The sequence below is a fragment of the Protopterus annectens genome, chromosome 6.part0, assembly GCF_019279795.1.
Source record: "Protopterus annectens isolate FY-2018-M chromosome 6.part0, PAN1.0, whole genome shotgun sequence".
Classification (NCBI taxonomy): domain Eukaryota; kingdom Metazoa; phylum Chordata; order Ceratodontiformes; family Protopteridae; genus Protopterus; species Protopterus annectens.
In genome coordinates, this window is record NC_056737.1 from 879,812,940 (window position 1) to 879,830,931 (window position 17,992).

Below are 17,992 nucleotides of genomic sequence, written 5' to 3' on the forward strand. Positions count from 1 at the left end.
AGACAGACACTGGATCCCCTTTGAACGACACCAGAAGCTTAGTTAATTGTTAAAGTCAATCATTTTGTCCTTATATTGTGGTACAATTTTGGACAAAGGCAGGATGCTACCTGGGGCTAGGGTCATACCTGCCTGCACCACATGATCCAAGAGCCCTTCCATGTCTCTTCATGTAGTCCAGAGAGGTACGTCTCGAGTCATTCACTCCAACATGGACAAAGACAAGAGCCATATTTGCACTTTTTGTGGAGTGACTTAGTGCATGAGTTGTGGCGGATCCTGGCACCAGACAGGCAGCTCACCAATTTTCTCAGTGTTCAGCCTCAAGTGGATCATCAGTGTGCCTGACTAGTCACTGATGTGTTAGGAATTTTGTCTTGCCTTAGCGGCTGTTGCTGGGTGGCACATTGGTGTTGGTTTGGGTTTCAGCTTCGGAGGGCCCTGTTGCTTGGGCATGTTACAGTTAAGGGCCTCCACATATGTGGATTTAGTGTTGCTATGTGTGGGTGCTGGTGTGAGTTTAGAAGGGCTATGTGCTGCTTGAGGTGTAGTGTGGGTGTTGACCTTCTCCGACAGTCTAGCACAATCTTGGGTGGACAGAGATTTGCTTCCAGTTTGGCTATGCAAGTGCATCTCATAACACTTAACATTTACGGACATTGGTAAGGAGCAAGAAAAAAAGTTTCAACAGGGTACTTAGCTTTAGTTCAAGACTTCGGTTCTGAAACTAAAATTTCAGGAGTCTGCCAACTGGCACTTGCAAACTTGCTTCTGCGTCAGGCACCGCACGACAAAGACTGGTGTAATGGTGTCGACTGCATGTTTTATACCCCTGACATCATGGAAGAAGGGACAGCAACCAATGCAGGACCCAAGACTTTGTTAATCAGGTCAACTGAGGGCTACTGCAAGCAGATAACCACAAATGTAACTACTGCAACAGTGAAACGCTATCAGCAATATCATCCCTCTCTTAGGGATTGTAAAGCTTGATGCTCTACATTACACACCTTAATCCCAACAAAACTTGAATGCCATTTGTGACTAGCTTCAAGAAAGAGTTAACAGCCCTACGAAAGGGGCTGCTTTATGGTGCTGGGACTTACAGGATCAAAGATTAAACCAGAATGAATTGGAAGTTGAAGGTTCTAACAAGCAGCCAAGTACTTGCCTGTCCCCTCCAAGGATATGTGAAGGGGACAGCACGTCTACTGCAGTACTAACCAGCAGAAAAAAAAAATCCCACTACCATTAGTAGCAGAAAGGACAGGCATGCACATCCAGTAGAAGGTAGTGATGTTCTAAAACTGGTGTTGGAGACAGGCACTTAAAGGCTAGTTAGCTTCAAAGGCTGCAGACGACCAGATCAAGATGCACACCATGGTCATTAAGACCACTATCATTCCCCATGCAGGCACCACACAAAGCCTTTAGGATAGCAAACTGTAGAAGACCACACCACTGCAGGTGCTTCAGAAAGTGGTAGCTTAAGTGACCAACCAGTGAGCTCCATTATGGCTAGGTAGTGACCTCATGAAGACTTCAGATCATCAAAACTTCTGGCTAAAAAGTTCAGATTACTAAACTGGGTGCAAGTCACCCTGTGATACCCAAATCAAGAACAAACCGTTGCCTAGTACTCCAACGAAATGCGAAGTAGTTGTACTTGGCAGACAACTACTCCCACCACCACACTTTTTTTGCTTTAGATATACCAACCATGTCCAATGGATGTGTAATCTGGGACTACCACTTTGCTCCACCTATGATTACATAAGAAACCAGTGGCAGTTTTCCTCTGGATTTCTGGTCAAAAATTCTAGAGGTACCTGACTCTGTCTGCACCGAACAAGCAATGAGAAAATCCCTCAAACATTCTCCGCCAGAAAGACTCCCAAGTCCCAGAAAGTGATTTAATGGACGTCACGTTCTATGAACCATTCCATTTGAGAATCCCAGATCACCTGCATCTTAAAGTCTAACCGCTCTAGTACAACCAGGGACAGATTTACAAGTCAGCAGTGCAACTCATTACCTTCCTTTAAAACAACCTACATTGGAATATTTAAAAAACTTTAAAAAAGGCAAGCTGTGAATGGTCACAAGATAAGTTAGTGGCCTTAATCATCCTCATTAGCAGATGCATTGCTAACACTTCCTCCTGGGTAGTCAACTTAAGTGCCGATAAACGTTTCTCAGATCAACCCAGAAACCTTACCCTAATCTTAACCCAAGAAATCTGGAAAAACCAAATAAGAGGGGGGCAAAGGCCCCAAAATAGGACAATTTAAATCCTGGAAAGTAACCAGAATGAGGGATCATTCAATTATGAGAAAGGGATAGCTTCTCCATACAGCTGTCACTAGCCACTTGCATGGCCACACACACACCTGTCAAGAGTGACAGAAAAAAACAATTGCAGTCAGACAGAATACATCTGTCACCAGCTGTTCCAGTCTCTAGGCTAGTGTGCAGTCTTTCAGTTGTCACTTTTGTCCACCCTCAAAAAGACTGGTTAAAAATGAAGAAAACATGCATCTAGTGTTACGGTTAAGTACATGGTTAATGGTTGTTACTGACTCTTATCTGATGCTACCTTTCTCAGAGGCCTCAATATGTGGGACTTTGAGTCCCCAAGCCAGACTAGTAGAAAACATTCCACAAAACAGATGGTTAACTTGTAACACAATAATGCACTTACTGTGATTTGGAATCAAACAGGAAGCTGTAATCTACCGCTTGACTTACAAAGCCATGTCTGACCAAACTCTTAGGAATGCACATTTAAAAAAATCCAAATCCCTCTGCACCACATGCTCCAGAGACCTCAACCTAATTACTGCAATCAACAAAATATGCTGGAGGAACAGGTTCATAAACCCAGGGACTGCCCATACTATGGAATAGACTCCCATACATGTTAAGGAGAGCACCTCACTGGCCCTTTTAGAGAAATCTGGAGTGGATGGAAAATAGAAAATTCACCCCAGGGATCACTCCAGTGGCTCTGCTCATAGGCACTAGTAACAAAGGGCGGGTGTCACAATGCCAGGGTAATCCTACAGGACAAGCTTATAAAGGCTCCAGGGCCATTAGCCTAGTACATACTTATAAACCTATTAAACATTTCAGCCAAAACTCTCTACATGTCAATTTGGTTTGAGATGCCCAGATGGAATCCAATTACTAATTCCAGGGACTTTAGCAGGCTCCAGACTGGACTACTTAGAAGTAGACTGATGCCCAAGGATAGGCAAAGATGGAACAAGTTCTTTGCTTGAATTAACACCCTTGAGGCTGCTGTGAGGAAAATGGACCAGGATCAAGGCACCTTAGGCTGCCATCATTCATTAGGTGGCCACTCTTGGAGTTATGGTAATAGGCAAGGAAGGGCAGGAACTTCCCATCCAGTCACCTTACTCAGAAGACTCATTTTAACTTTACTGTTTTACGCAACACCAACATGGAAAGGGAATGGATGGAATAGGCTGACAACAGAACTATTAAACACCCTAGCATCGGATAAGATTCCTCCAGAGCTTTTGATAAACCAGTCCCTCCTCTTAACTAAGGATGTCAGTCTTCCAAGCATTCAGGTGAGGGAAAAAAAAAAAAAACTCTACCAGAAATCCCCTATGAAGCAGTTATGTGGACCACTCCTGCCATATGGGCAGTGCTCCTACAAGTGTCCACCTTCTACCCTGCAGCCCCAAAACTAAGATCACCCCACCTGCTCCTGGAAAAAAAGTCATTTGAAGGGTGGAGAAACTAACCCTCATAGCATACATGACAGAAGCCACAAAGGGAGTCCAAGTTGCTAGATAGTATTCTTGCTGTTAATGGATTTCACTTGGGGAATGGGGTGTTTGTTTACAGGGGAGCCATCAATTCAAGGGCAGTTAGTTAGATGTACCCATTAGCTGTATTTCACTACCCTAACAAAGCTACCAAGAACTAGTGTACACAATACACAACCTATGTACCACTGAAGTGCATAGCAGCAATACAAATACTTCTACTGGCATAAGTCATGCTATGGGACATAGAATCCTTTCAAAATACTGGCAGGAGCTGGCCTAACAGCTAATTTTATGAACCAGCACTGCTCAGTGTAACCACTAAAGATTGGCGTCACAGTGGTGACCTTACCAGACTTTCCCCAAAGAAATTTCAATTCAAGTGAAAGTTCTAAAGCTGGTTAATTCCAAGCTAGTCAGCCTTTTAAAACTCCAGAACTAGAGCCAAGTGGGTACCAGACCTACTCCAATAGTACAGATGAAAATGAAGCCCATAATGCAGACTTGGGCAACCCATCTCTTCCTAATGGTTCAGACAGTAAGTGGGCAAAGATTGTGGCAAGCCAATGTCACCTCAACCACTGGGGTGGATGGAAGCTCTAATCCTGACTGGTACCTACTAGCAGGTGCTCCTAGCATTGTTCAAGGTAAACTAAAAAGTTAGTGAGCTCAGTTCAAGAGCAGCTACGTGGGGGATCAGGAGGTTGTGGTAGCTGGGTCCCACTGACCCACTTAACAGCCAAACATCTCACTGACTTGGTTGGGTCCAGTATATCTAGCCTTCAATCTGTCACAGAAATCTTGCTCTGTGGACCCACAGCAGAAGGGGGAGAGCTTGTGGAACAAGTGGACTGAATGGGCACTGGTAGTGGAGCCACTAGATTGTTACCAGCATTTAAAATTCTACAAGCCCTTGCATCATGCAGTCTTCTTAGCATCTACATTTCCTCTACGGATGCTTTTTGCTCTATACCCTTGACTGGCCCCTACCACCCTAGGTGATGTTACTGTGGAACAGAAAACAAATCTTGCTCAGTCCTGACAGGCCTCTGTACCAGAAGCTTCCTTTGTGAATTAAAAGTGTAAGGAAAGTTGTCAATCATCCACAGACCTATTAAATTCTACAGGCAATGTTTAAGCACAGTTGTGCCTCCACTCAGTGTACAGATAAAAAAAAAAAAAAAAAAAGATGCAGTTTCAGAACAAATTGGAAACCAGCACAATATATGCAACTTCATTTCAATTAACAGTCAATTAAAACAAAAAAGTACTCTCGGGATACTTCAAGCAAAAAAAAGCAATTTAAAATGCTACTGAACTTACCTAAACCCAATTTTATCATCCTGTAGATGCGGCTAGAATGAGTCTGAGGATCTTCAAGCGTGAAGCCAGAAGACAGCAACGCAGTTTCAAATAATAGTATTACAAGGTCCTTCACAGACTTATCATTCTTGTCAGCCTCTGCCTTCTGTCTCAGAGTTTCAACAATGGGATGGTCTGGATTAATTTCTAGATGTTTTTTGGCAGCCATGTAACCCATAGTAGAATTATCTCGTAGTGCTTGGGCCTTCATGATTCTTTCCATATTGGCTGTCCATCCATACGTGCTCGTTACAATACAACAAGGAGATGAGACCAAGCGGTTGGATACAGCTACCTAAAACAGGAAAAAAGCAAATTAACATTTTTTATGCCTCATCTTTTAGTACTCATTCTAGCTTATCATACTGAACTGTATCCTAGGTCGATTTCATACCAATATCAGTGATCTAGGTGGATTACTTTTTGCCTAGTGTCAAACCTCCCACTGAGGTAGGCAAGTGCTCAAGTACAGTGCCAAGTAAATTACTCAGATGATCCCATCCAAGGATACCACATCCCACTGAATTACACAGGAAGGCCATCCAGGATGCTCACCCCCCCAACTTCCCCTAGAAAACTACTTCCTCCGCAAAACTACCCCCCACCTCCCTTAACATTCATGGCAATTTAAGTTGATACACCTTTACACAGAGGTACCACCACAAAATACTAGCTTTTTGTTAAAGTATGGTACCTAGAGAATACATAGCAACACGGACCTAAATTATATATACTGTGAACTGTGCACCTAGTATGAGCCTAAACAGACATGGAAAACAGAATGGTAAACTCAAATGTTACTCATGAAAATGAGACAGTCCCTTCCCACAATTAAGGGGTGGGGACATCTTCCACATCCATAGAGAATCAAACAAGTCTGTAAAATGAAGTTAAAAGCACCTGCAGCTAAGTAAACAATTCAGTCGATCAGCTAGACTAGACTAGACCCAAATTAACAAAATGAGAAATGGTACTAAAACTGTCCCTAGTAAGACTTAGGCACAGTGCACACTTTGCTAGATAGCAACAGTACTAGCAATTTAGAAATGTGCACATTTTTTAATGCATGTCCAAAAAAGCTAGACATCAGAAGCCTAGTTGCAGAGGTGATGTGGGCTTTCATTTAAGCTTTACATCCAAGAGAGGAAAGACAAACAGATTCAATAAAAATCACTCCCTCAAACCAAGGTTAAAAATACAAATTTTCTGCATGGTTCTATGCTGTACACAAAGTTGAAGATCAAAATATTGCCCAAAGTAGGCTCCATGCAGCAAAACTCAGCCTGGATAACATACTTCAGATTATCCTAAAAACTTTCCTATCATTTTGGCTAGCTGTGCTTCATACTCTAGCCAGTCACTGGCATCCCTAAAGAAGCAGAGCTAGAGACAATGGACACAAATCCCCATCAGAAATCTGCATGAGAAGTGTGCAATTAAACTACAATAAAATCAGCGATTGATGTCTAGTCTTTACTACAACATAATCTATCCATATACAATTTTGGAAATGCAACATCTTCCAAATCCCTTACATTAGGGGGGTTGTGTCCAGGATACAGCCCAGTGAACTTTCTAGGATACTGAGTAACCTTATTCTTTCGAGAAGCTGTGAGAAACCAGTCTAGCAAGCTTATCCTACTCAAAATATGCTCTAAATTTCTCCTAAAAGTATAAGTAGTCAATTTTTTAAAAATTTAAATGGAACAAGTGTCAAGTTCTACATTAATGCCAACAGGCTCTAATAAGTGGTTGTCTAACAGCTGTCAACACTTCCCCTCTGAAATCTGTTGACAAGTGTTCATTTACAAATGAGCAAGCACTGGCAAAGACCGCTGTCATTATGGTAACATCTCCATCTAGAATACCAAAACAAAGTTTAACAAGTTGCATGCAAGACTAGTTAATGGTAGAGAAACGCAGACCTTCAAGGTTTCTATATACAGTACACCATCAGGCAATATGGGAGGGGGAAGGTCACTTCAGTACGGATTCCAAGTCTATAAACCTAGAAAGTTACCATCAGAACTTTGCATATAATGTTCCAATTGTGTCACTGTCCTGTCTCATGTGGTAGTATAGGGGCTCTGCATCAACTTCAAAAACATGGCAATATCACACAGCCTGCTCACAATTGAGAGATTACCATACCTCCAAAATACTACTTTTAAACAGTAGTATACTATTACTACAAAGACCTAACTTGAGTTATTATGAACATGCAAAATACAGAAGCTGTGCACTAATAGTGCAAACGTTTGCTACTTGGCTCGACGTTTTTAAAGTTGAATACAAGCATACTAATCATTCTGTATATATCTTTAAGAAGCAAAGTAAGCCACTCCCAATACAAGTTCTGTTTTGACGCCAGCCTACAGGTCTCAAAGACCAAATGGAGAATGTTTGACTTTCTGAAAAACCATCTAGGCACCAAAATAACTTCACTAGTGAAACAGGGCAAGGAAAAACAGCAGGTACTTCTGGAGCACTTTCACATCCACTCAACTCTAGTGGTAGGTCAGACAAAACTATAAAGAAATAGTTCGGACTGATAGCAGTTGATGTTATTTATACAAAGCTAGAGTTCCTGCAGGTCACCTGGCTCTGTAGCAGAGAATTGACCAAAAACTGATGGGTCCTGGAAATAAGAACCATGTGGGAAGGAAAGAAATGTGCAAGAACCATGTGGGAAGGAAAGAGATGTGCAGCTCTGGTGTAGTGATGTGGCACTCCAAGAAGTGGCATTTAAAACCTGTCCCTCCTTAAACTATAGGGAGCCATGGGTGGGCACACGCAATAGTAACCCTTAGAAAGTTAAAGGGGGTACACAGCCATATCTGGGGGGGGGGGTGTCATGTGGCCCCCTCCAATGGACATTGAGCTCAGTACCCAAATGTCTGCCAGACTGAAAGCCCCAAAGAGTGGTTCTTACCTCACAGAAAAGACAAGCTGGGAAACCTCTTGCCCCTAAAGAGACAGGCGTCATAGTGGGGATGTCAAGAATCATTGAAGTATTAATGAGCAATAGTACACTGACCATACCTTCAGAAGCAGACTAACATTAGGGTTGAGTCCAAATTGCAGGCTCTACAGCACACAGGAAACAGACCAAACTACAACCCTTGTAAGGGACAGATTTCAGGAACTGCAGCACAAGGTGGGGGAAGGGCAAGAGTGAACAGCAGAAGCCAGTCTACCCCATCAGAGGTTATCTGTAGCTTGACCCACTGCAATGGCACCCTCCGCTAACCTAACAAAGTCTTTAAGACCAAATGTGCCAATCAAAAAAAAAAAAAAAAAAAAAAAGCACAGCGACATCAAAAAGGCAGCACTACAGGTGTGTACAACCCCCAAAAAACTTGTTGTTCTAGGAAGTCCACAGCAGACCGCCCTTTTATGGCTGCATCTGTCCCATCCAAACCAAAACCCCACTCCACTACCTGTAGGAATTTGAACATACTTGACAGCAAGACAACTTGTCTCAATTACTCAAAAAAAAAAAAAAAAAAGTGTTTGCAGCTAGGGATCCCTGCCAACTGTTTAACCACATCTACACAGCCCTCACTACAGCAAGTGAGACTTGCCCCCTTTAACCAGCAATTTTAACAGTGCAACTTACCTTCTCAACCTTCTTTTCAAGGATGTCCTTCATGATTTTACACAGATTTTCAAATTTAGACTTCTTTTCTTCTTGTTTCTTTTTTTCATCCTCATCCTCTGGAAGCTCAAGGCCTTCTTTAGTAACAGAGACCAAGGTCTTTCCCTCATACTCCTTCAGCTGTTGCACACAGTACTCATCAATTGGCTCAATCATATAGACTACCTCCAAACCATGTTTTCTCAGGCGTTCAACAAATGCAGAATTTGCTACCTGATCTTTACTTTCACCTAGGAGAGGAGATTGAGACAGTCAAGACTCATGAAACCCCCTAACATGCATATAAAATAGTTCATGCATCACGCAGCAATTCCACTTTTTCAAGTGCCTTCACTTAGTAGGCAAGGTTAAAACCAGCCATCAAGTCACAAGATACAATCATGCTAGTACAAATTGTGACTCGCCACAAACTACTCCTTTCCTCATACTTTTCTACATGTGTAAACTTGAAGTCTGTACTCCGTAACAAGGCAAATGCATTGCCACTTTTCTCCTTCCCCATACTTAGTGTACACTTACCATAAATGTAGATGTTAAGTGTGTATTCACTGTTGCAGTCAATTACATTTGGGTAACCCTGCTGGCAGGTTGCCCTCAGTCGGCCTGAATTCCAAAGTCTTAGGTCCTGAGTCAGCTGTAGTCACCCCTTTCCTGTCGTTGGGGGTATAAAAGCAGCAGACGCATTTTCTTTAGTTTTTCTTGCCCCAGATGTCAGGTGCCCCCTAAAGGGGGGCCAAAATGTATAGGCATATATAAAGTTACACATGCAGCAATATAAACTACCTTCATCCACAAGCAAATACACCACACAGGTGCCATCTGAAGAAAAGGGGGGGCCAGGTGCCATCAGAAGAAAAGGGGGGGCCAGGTGCCATCAGAAGAAAAGGGGGCCAGGTGCCATCAGAAAAGGCCAGGTGCCACCAGAAGAAAAGGGGGGGCCAGGTGCCATCAGAAGAAAAGGGGGGGCCAGGTGCCATCAGAAGAAAAGGGGGGGCCAGGTGCCATCAGAAGAAAAGGGGGGGCCAGGTGCCATCAGAAGAAAAGGGGGGCCAGGTGCCATCAGAAGAAAAGGGGCCAGGTGCCATCAGAAGAAAAGGGGCCAGGTGCCATCAGAAGAAAAGGGGCCAGGTGCCATCAGAAGAAAAGGGGCCAGGTGCCATCAGAAGAAAAGGGGGGGCCAGGTGCCATCAGAAGAAAAGGGGGGCCAGGTGCCATCAGAAGAAAAGGGGGGCCAGGTGCCATCAGAAGAAAAGGGGGGCCAGGTGCCATCAGAAGAAAAGGGGGGGCCAGGTGCCATCAGAAGAAAAGGGGGGGCGGCTAACCTGGACTGTAACAGTGAATACACCAACATCTACATTTATGGTAAGTGCACACAACTGTACTATGTTTAGGGTTTCACTGTTGCAGTCATTACATTTGGGTAGATTCCCAAAGCTACGGTTGGGAGGCTGGAGCTAAACATCATTAGGAGCGGCTAGGAGGCTCTGCAGAACTGCAGTGGCAAAGCCTGCCCTGGATTTAGAGTAGAGTGGCAGATGATGGTGCTTTGTAAAGGTGTGCACTGAACTCTAAGTAGCTGCCTCTAAAATGTCCTTGGTTGGTACTCTCCTGAAAAAGGCTGCTGAAGTGGCTGCAGCTCTGGTGGAATGTGGCCCAATACCCTTAGGCACTGGCTTGCCATGGTATACGTAGCAGAAACGAATGCAGTGGCCTATCCACTTTGAAATAGCCTTTCCTTGTGATCCTGCAGCATATGCCACTAGTAATTGTTCTGAAAACTTTGGTGCTGTACAAGTAGAATCCAAGCTGTCTGCATGTCCAAAGAATGCAGAATTCTTTCCCCCTTGTTCTGTAGATTTGGGGTAAAAAGTTGGCAGATGAATGGTTTGGTTAAGAGCCACACTGGACACCACTTTAGACATAAATGTTGTGTTTGTCCTCAGGGAAATCTGTCTGGATAAAAAAAGGTTCCACAGCCAAGAGTGCCTGTAGCTCTGAAACTCATCTTGCAGAAGTTATTGCTAGGAGCAGAGCAGTTTTCCCCAAGATAAAAACTTCAGCAGTAGCAGCTGGCTCAAAAGGAGGCGGGGTGAGTTTTTCCCCAGACATAGTTGAGGTTCCATGCAGAACACTGGTGATCTCCTTGGAGGCCTTAAGGTTTGGCTCCTCTGAGGTACTGTTTTAATAAGGGATGAGAAAAGATTGGTGGGCTCTGCATTGTAATGAGCAGAAATGGCAGAGGCATGAATTTTAATAGATGAGAAAGATAGGCCTTTGTCCAGCATCTCAGTTAAGTATTGTAAAATCTGAGGAATATTTGGCACAGCTGTATATCTGTTCCTTGTGCCTGGTTCCAAGCACAGAACCCCTTCCATTTTCTAGCATAAAATGTTAGTACTAGGCCTTCTGGCTTCCAAAAGGACATCCATCACAGCTTTGCTGAGAGGTGTGTTTTGTATGACTACATTATCCTCCATGCTGCCAGGTTTAAAGTCCCGAGTTGGCTGTGCAGGATCAGATTGTTTTGCTGGGACAGTAGATGCGGTACTCTAGGTAAGGTCCAAGCTGGGCATTGAGACAAGCTCCTTAATATTTGGTACCAGTGCTGGCGGGGCCAGTCTGGTGCAGTGTCATGACTGGCCTGTCTGACCTTTAGGAATAGCAGCAGAGGGGGAAAAGCATATACCGATAGTTTTTTCCAGCTGCAGGCTAATGCGTCCACTTTCCATGCTAGTCGGCGATAAATCCTTGTGCAAAATCTCTTTAGTTGGTAGTTGTGAGGGGAGGCAAATAGATGTCAGGGCATCCCCATTTCCTCGTCATCATGCTGAAGACTTGCGGATCCAGCTGCCACTTGTGGGGATCCAGGAGGTTTCTGCTTAGTTTGTCTGCCAGAGTATTTTTCCTTCCTGACAGGAATTGTGCCTGCAGATGTACTGGGCAAGTCAATGCTGTGTCCCACAAAGTCATGGCTAGTCTGCAAAGGGGGTAAGAATGTGTGCCCCCCCCCCCATGCTTGTTTATATACACGACCGTGGTGTTGTCAGTCTATCAGTTGTCCTGGATGAAGTTGGTCCTTGAAGGCTTGTCAGGGAATTTTGAACAGCTAGCATCTTTTTGATCGATGTGTAGATGCATTTGGTTTGGGGTCCATGTTCCTTGAATGCATCTTCGTGCCATGTGGGCCTCACAGGCATAATTCTGATGAATCCGTTGTTAGCGTTTGCCTGGCTGGGGGTAATGTGAATGGCTGTCCCTTGTTTTGGTAACAAGCCTTTGCCCACCATCGAAACTCCTATTGCAGGCAGGAGGGTAATTAGTTTCCAGGCTGTGGCAATGTTGAGTCCAAACACTTTTAGGTACCATTGAAGTTTCCCTCATGCAGTCTTGCATATGGAATGAGCAGGATGCCGGATGCCATGAAGCCCAAAGCCTGCAGAATTCTTGCTGATGACTGGGCCTTTGTTGCCAACATTTTGAAATTGTCAGTTGCCTTTGTCTGGGGTGAGATAAGCCATCTGGGCAGTGTTATTTAAGCTTGCACCCAGGAATATTATCTCGAGGGTACTAGTTTTAATTTCTTTTCATTGACTGTGTACCCTAGGCATGTTACAAATTTTTTCACAAACACCAGATGCTATAGAAGGATGTCCTTGTTCTCTGCTTGAATGGACAGTCATCCAAGAAAGAATATAGTTGTATTCCTCGTAGTCTGCAGAATGCAATTACTGGTGCCAGGCACTTGTAAGTACCCTGGGCGCAGTAGATAAGCCAAAGGGCAGTGCAGAGAATTGGTAATGCATTGAGCCAGCCTTAAATCATAGGTATCTTCTGCATATTTGTCTGATTGGGACATGCAGGTATGCCTCTTAGGTCTAATGTTACAAGCCAAGCATTCTTGCCCAGCATGGGCAGAAGCTGCTGCAAAGTCAACATTTTGACTTTTGGTATACCCAGGAAATGTGTTCAGAAAATTGATAGGTCCAGTATTGGCCTCCAGGCCTTGTCCTTTCTGGGTACCAAGAACAGCAGAGTAAAATCCTTGCCCCAGCTCTTGATCTGGCACTTGTTGAATAGCCCTCATGTCCATGAGAGATGAGACTCGTTTTTGTGCCTCTGCCCACTGTTTTTGGCAGATCTGGCCAGCCATTTGCCTTTGGCAGGGTATGGAAATTGAACTTGTAGCTTTGTGACATGATATTTAGAGCCCACTTGTCCTGGGTTATAATGTGCCAATTGAGAAAAAAATGCCAATTTTCCCCCTAAGGGTGCTGCCAGGAAATAAGTGCTTGGTGCAGGCAGGGGGAAGTCATTGGTACTGTTTCCTGTAAGGTTGTGATTGGTCTTCTCCACTTTTGGGAGGAAGGAGCACCCCATTGCTTTGACCTGTATGAACCTTTCGCCTGGGATCTGCCTCTAGGGCGTCTGGATCTGCCCCTTTGAGGTCTGACACAGGAAAGGACCAATTTGTTGGCCAGTGTCTACTAAACCTAGGCTGCTGTACTTTTAAGAAATCTTTGACAGTTTGCATAGATTTAGCCTTGTCCGCCATTTTCTTTAACACCTCTTCTGCCTTAACACCAAACAAAGTATCATGCTGTAAAGGTGCCTCTAATAATTTAACTTTTAACATGATCAGGCAGATTTTGTTCCTTTAACAAAGCATGCCTTCTAATTACAGAACTGTGGCCCTGCAGGGGGCCTAGAATCAAAACCACATTGCAAAGTATGCTTTCCAACTTTTTCAGCTGCATGCAATATATCCTACATTTCCTTGTTTACTGCACATTCAGAGTTTAACATTTTCTGTTTTAGCAATGCCACGACAGGTTGCTGATATTTGAGCATATGAACCTGACAGTTTAAGGCCCCAATAGCCAAGGTAGCAGATGTGTAACCCCCCCCCCCCAATCTATCCAGTGCCCTGCAGCGGAAGCCTCAACTCCCTTGGGACCCTGAGAAAGTTTCTGGTCTGCAGCAGGGTTTATAAAAAGAATTTATGCGAGTCAGGAACCCTGTAATATCTGTCAGGCTTAACAGGAGCTGGAGGAAAGGCGTCAGAGGTAAGACTAGACTCTGAAAACACATCTACAATGTAGAACACAGGAGGGATGGCTAGTGGCTTGTGCAGAGGTAGTAACATGAAACCCCCCCCCCCCGAGCCTCTTTTTAGATTCTGAAAAATCTTGGCTCTCCCAGTGGAAATGCTCCCTCATGGTATGTAAGGTTTCCACAAAAGAATAGTCCTCAGGAGGAGAAGCTGAAGGTATTGAGTCTTCAGCATCAGAATCCTCATGGGGGGGGGGGAATACTGTTAAGATCAGGTTTCCATTTCTTTCGATTCAGTCTCTTGCCTAGGCCGCTTAATCAGGAGGGGGATGGGAACCCCTGACCAAAGTAAAAATCTTTGGCCATTTTGAGCATCTGTTTTTAGGGCATGGAGGCCTGTCCACGTGGCTCTAGTTTGCTTCTTTGCCTTTGAAGTCTGTTTAATGTATAGATGTTTGGGTCTGAACACACCTGCATAAGCCGGTGCCTGCTCAGCGGCTCCAGACCCATCTGAAGGATTAGCGTCAGAGGCTCCAACACCTTGAGTTTCCAGCAGCATGGCTGACTCCATGTGGGAGTCTGTAGTGACCTGCGACTCTAAAGTAGCGGTAGTCAGGGGCTGCAAAAGCACCTCACAGAGAACCAGCGACTGGCTTAGGAGAAGCTTCGCCATTGGTTTTGGGCCTCTGGTCTTTCTTTGCTTTTTTTTTGTGAACTCCAGTAGTCAAATTGCTTTAAACTGCTTTGGATGCAGGTTTAATTGTCCAGAAATGGCATCGGAAAGCTAAATCATAAAGACGCTTTAGTACATTGGTTAAATCTATCACAAAACAGACAACCCAGAGAGTTATGATCAGGGCCTAGGCAAGGAATACAGTAAGAATGAAAGTCCTTATGAAGTATTTGCTTCCCACAAGAAATAAAATTAACTTTGACATTGGTTCTGGAGCAAGAAAAAAAAGTTTCCTCAATGGGGTACTTAGCTTTACAGAAGACTTTGGATCTGAAATTCGAACTCTAAAAACTCAGGAGTCTGCCAACTAGCACTTGAACTGCTTCTGCTTCGGAAAGACTAAAGAAAATGGCATCTGCTGCTTCTTATACCCCTGACTACCTGACTTCAGGGAAGGGGCAACAGCAGCAGACACAGGACCCAAGACTTTGGAATTCAGGCCGACTGAGGGCAACCTGCCAGTAGGATTACCCAAATGTAATGACTGCAACAGTGAAACACGAAGATCTGGCAATTACCAACCACATTTTGTTCTTATTCCCTAGAAACATACCAGTAATGTAATAAATATGCTTCTGGTTTTCCTTCATGCGGGAAACGTAATCTGCAAGGGATACCATTTCATCGCCAGATGCTGAAGTATAGTATCGAAGCAGCTCAGACAGCTTTTTGCGGTTCTGAGAATCTTCATGGATTCCAAGCTACAAATACAAAAAAGAAAATTAAAATTTCACTCTACAGTTTTAGATATGCAAGTCTAGTACAATTTAAAAGTTGGCAAAAATACCAAGTCATGCAGCAATCTTTTCACACAATTCTGCTTTCCCCACCCCACACTGGTTTGCATGATTCAGAGAATTCTAATGTACAAACTAAACCAGACTTCAAGCAAAGTACATTAACAGCTTTCACAAAAGTATTCTGTCCAAAGGAAACAAACCAAGAAAAATATAAGGTATCCAGACAACCACTCAGCAGGTACTCAATGACAGTTTATTGGGTTCTCAATAAAACCACTCAAAAACACGACAGTCCACAGATTAAGCGCTTTCGGAATAACCAATCCAAGGAGGTCAGAGCTGGTGTGGCTGAAGGAAGGAAAGGAAACCAAACCTGTCAAGCCCAGAACAGAGCAATGAGTATCATTCTGCTTCTCAGAGTAGCTTTCCTCAAGACCAAGGGTATCAAGGGGATGGGAGGATAAGTGTACAGGAGACCCTGTGGGCCAGTCAGAGCATCTCTCGACTCCCCCTGCATAGGAGAGAGAGGACAAAGTAGCTGCTGCCCTTCGTATTTGAGGCGGCAAACAGATTGCAGCAAGGTCTGCCTGCCCCAGCGGCCTGAAAATTTCCTCCATCACTCTCTGGTTGAGAGACCACTCGTGAGAAAGCAGGATGCATCTGCTCAGCCTGTCCACAATCACGCTGGAACTCCCCAGGATGTGTGTAGCAATCAGGAAACTGTTGGAAGCCATCGCCCACTGCCAAATTCTCAGCTTTGCGGCAAAGGGCGCAAGATTTGTTCGCTCACTGCTAGTTTGTGTACCAGACCATGGACATGTCAGACTGGATAGCAATCTGTCTGAGAGGAAGAGGACTGAGATTGTAACACCAGTAACAGCTCTGAGCTGTAGAACGTTGATGTGTCAAGTCTAATTCTAGACGACCACGTGCCTTGGAACATTTTCCCTGAAAGTGCCCCCCCCCCCAATCAGGGAAGCATCCGTAGTCACCATGGCATTGGGCTGAAGAGGTTGAAAGGAGTGACACCAGACTTTTGTCCATTCTCATCCACCAGAGAAAATCCTGTTTGCAGAGGTCTGTGATGAGGATTAAAGCGTGTGTGTATCCATGGAGTTTAAAGAAGCCACTGTAACAGGCACATATGAAGTCTGGCCAATGGAAATGACTGCTATCACGGAACCCAGAGCCTGCAGACAATTTCCTGCAGTCAAGTACCACTTGCACTTTTACCTGTGATGAGGAAGAGATATTAGACAGAGCAGAGTGTTGAACATAGCTCCTATGAATTCCAGTTGAGGGCTGAAGGTTCGATTTTTCTCAATTTATAGTAATACCCAGAGACTCTGCCAGAAACAGTGTAGTGAAGGGCCCTGGTCAGTAGATGCTCAGTGGGGGGCAGAGAGGAGCCAATCGTCCAGATAAGTAAACACCTGGAATCCGTGAAGTTTCAAGCGAGCTGTCACCACTGCTCGACATTTCGTGAACACTTTGGGGGCTGTCGAGAGACTGAAAGGCAGGGCTCAGAATTGAAAATGATTGGCTCCTAGCCGGAAGCACAAGTCTCCTGCAGCGTTTGTCCATTTTGATGTGGTAATACACATCCCGGAGATAGAGAGAACACACCCTCCCGAAGGCATGGAAGGATGAACTGAATAGTGACCATGCGGAACTTTGTCTGTATGACTGACTCAAACGACTGAGATCCAGGATGGGCCTCCAAGTCCCCCATCTTTTTGGGCACCATAAAGACTTCAGTAGAACACTAATCTGCATTGATCTGGGGGACCTTTTGGATAACTCTTTAGAAGCTTCTTTATTTTGGAAGCTGCCTCCTCCCTTTGACTGGGTGGTACGTCTGGAAGGGAGAATTGAGGTCTTGGAAAGGATTTGAGGGGAATGAGATACCTCTGGTGATAATTTGCACCCATAGATAGTCTGTAAGGGAGGACCAGTGTGTTTGGTGCGGAGAGAAACATGCCCAGACTGCTCCCAGGAGGAAAGCAATTGGGCAATGCTTCAGGAGCACCGATGAAGCCTCTCTGAGAAAGAAGCTCTGGAGCCCCAATTCTGGTAACCCCCTCTGCCACTAAAGGGGAGTCTTCCACTGGACCCCCACCTGCTGCTGGAGGACTCGGTCATGAAAGAAACCTTGCGATTTCTTGTGCCACAACTTTCCACTCCTCTGGTTCCTGGAGAAGGAATGCTGAAGTTTGGAGAAGCACAGGCCCATGGCAGACAAGGTCTTTCTGTCCTGCTCGCACCTGGCCAAAGTATCCCTTGACCTTAGGACCAAAGAGCACGAAGGTCTCAATAGGGGCATTCATAAAAGAAGACTTGAAGGAATCCAGTACGTCAGAAATGTGCATCCAGGCATGACGGACAACCACGCCAATACCTGCTGCTCCTTTGACTGCGTGGGAAAGCAACCTCATGGAGGAATTTGAAATTGCTTCAAGGGTGGCAAGTTGGGAAGCCACTTTGTCACGTGCTCTGACACTTGACCAGCGAGGCTACCAGAGTTCAGAAATAAGGTCTCTGGAGTCCCATAAAGTGTACCAGGAAATTCAGCGGACGCATGGCAAAGGTCACTGCAGCAAACTTCCCCTAACTTGTCCACCAGCCTGGACTCTTGTTGGGTGGATGTGCAGGA

General features: G+C 44.6%; 1 protein-coding gene across 1 annotated transcript in view; it reads right to left on the reverse strand.

The window, feature by feature from the left end:
* Window positions 1-17,992, reverse strand: part of LOC122804591 (heat shock protein HSP 90-alpha) — a 171,165-nt gene that overhangs the window by 40,235 nt on the left and 112,938 nt on the right. The window contains exons 8-10 of the mRNA XM_044074551.1: window positions 15,153-15,300; window positions 8,779-9,047; window positions 5,121-5,454 (exon numbers count right to left, since the gene is read on the reverse strand). Coding sequence (XP_043930486.1) covers window positions 5,121-5,454; window positions 8,779-9,047; window positions 15,153-15,300 — 751 coding nt within the window. The remainder of the gene's footprint in view (window positions 1-5,120; window positions 5,455-8,778; window positions 9,048-15,152; window positions 15,301-17,992) is intronic.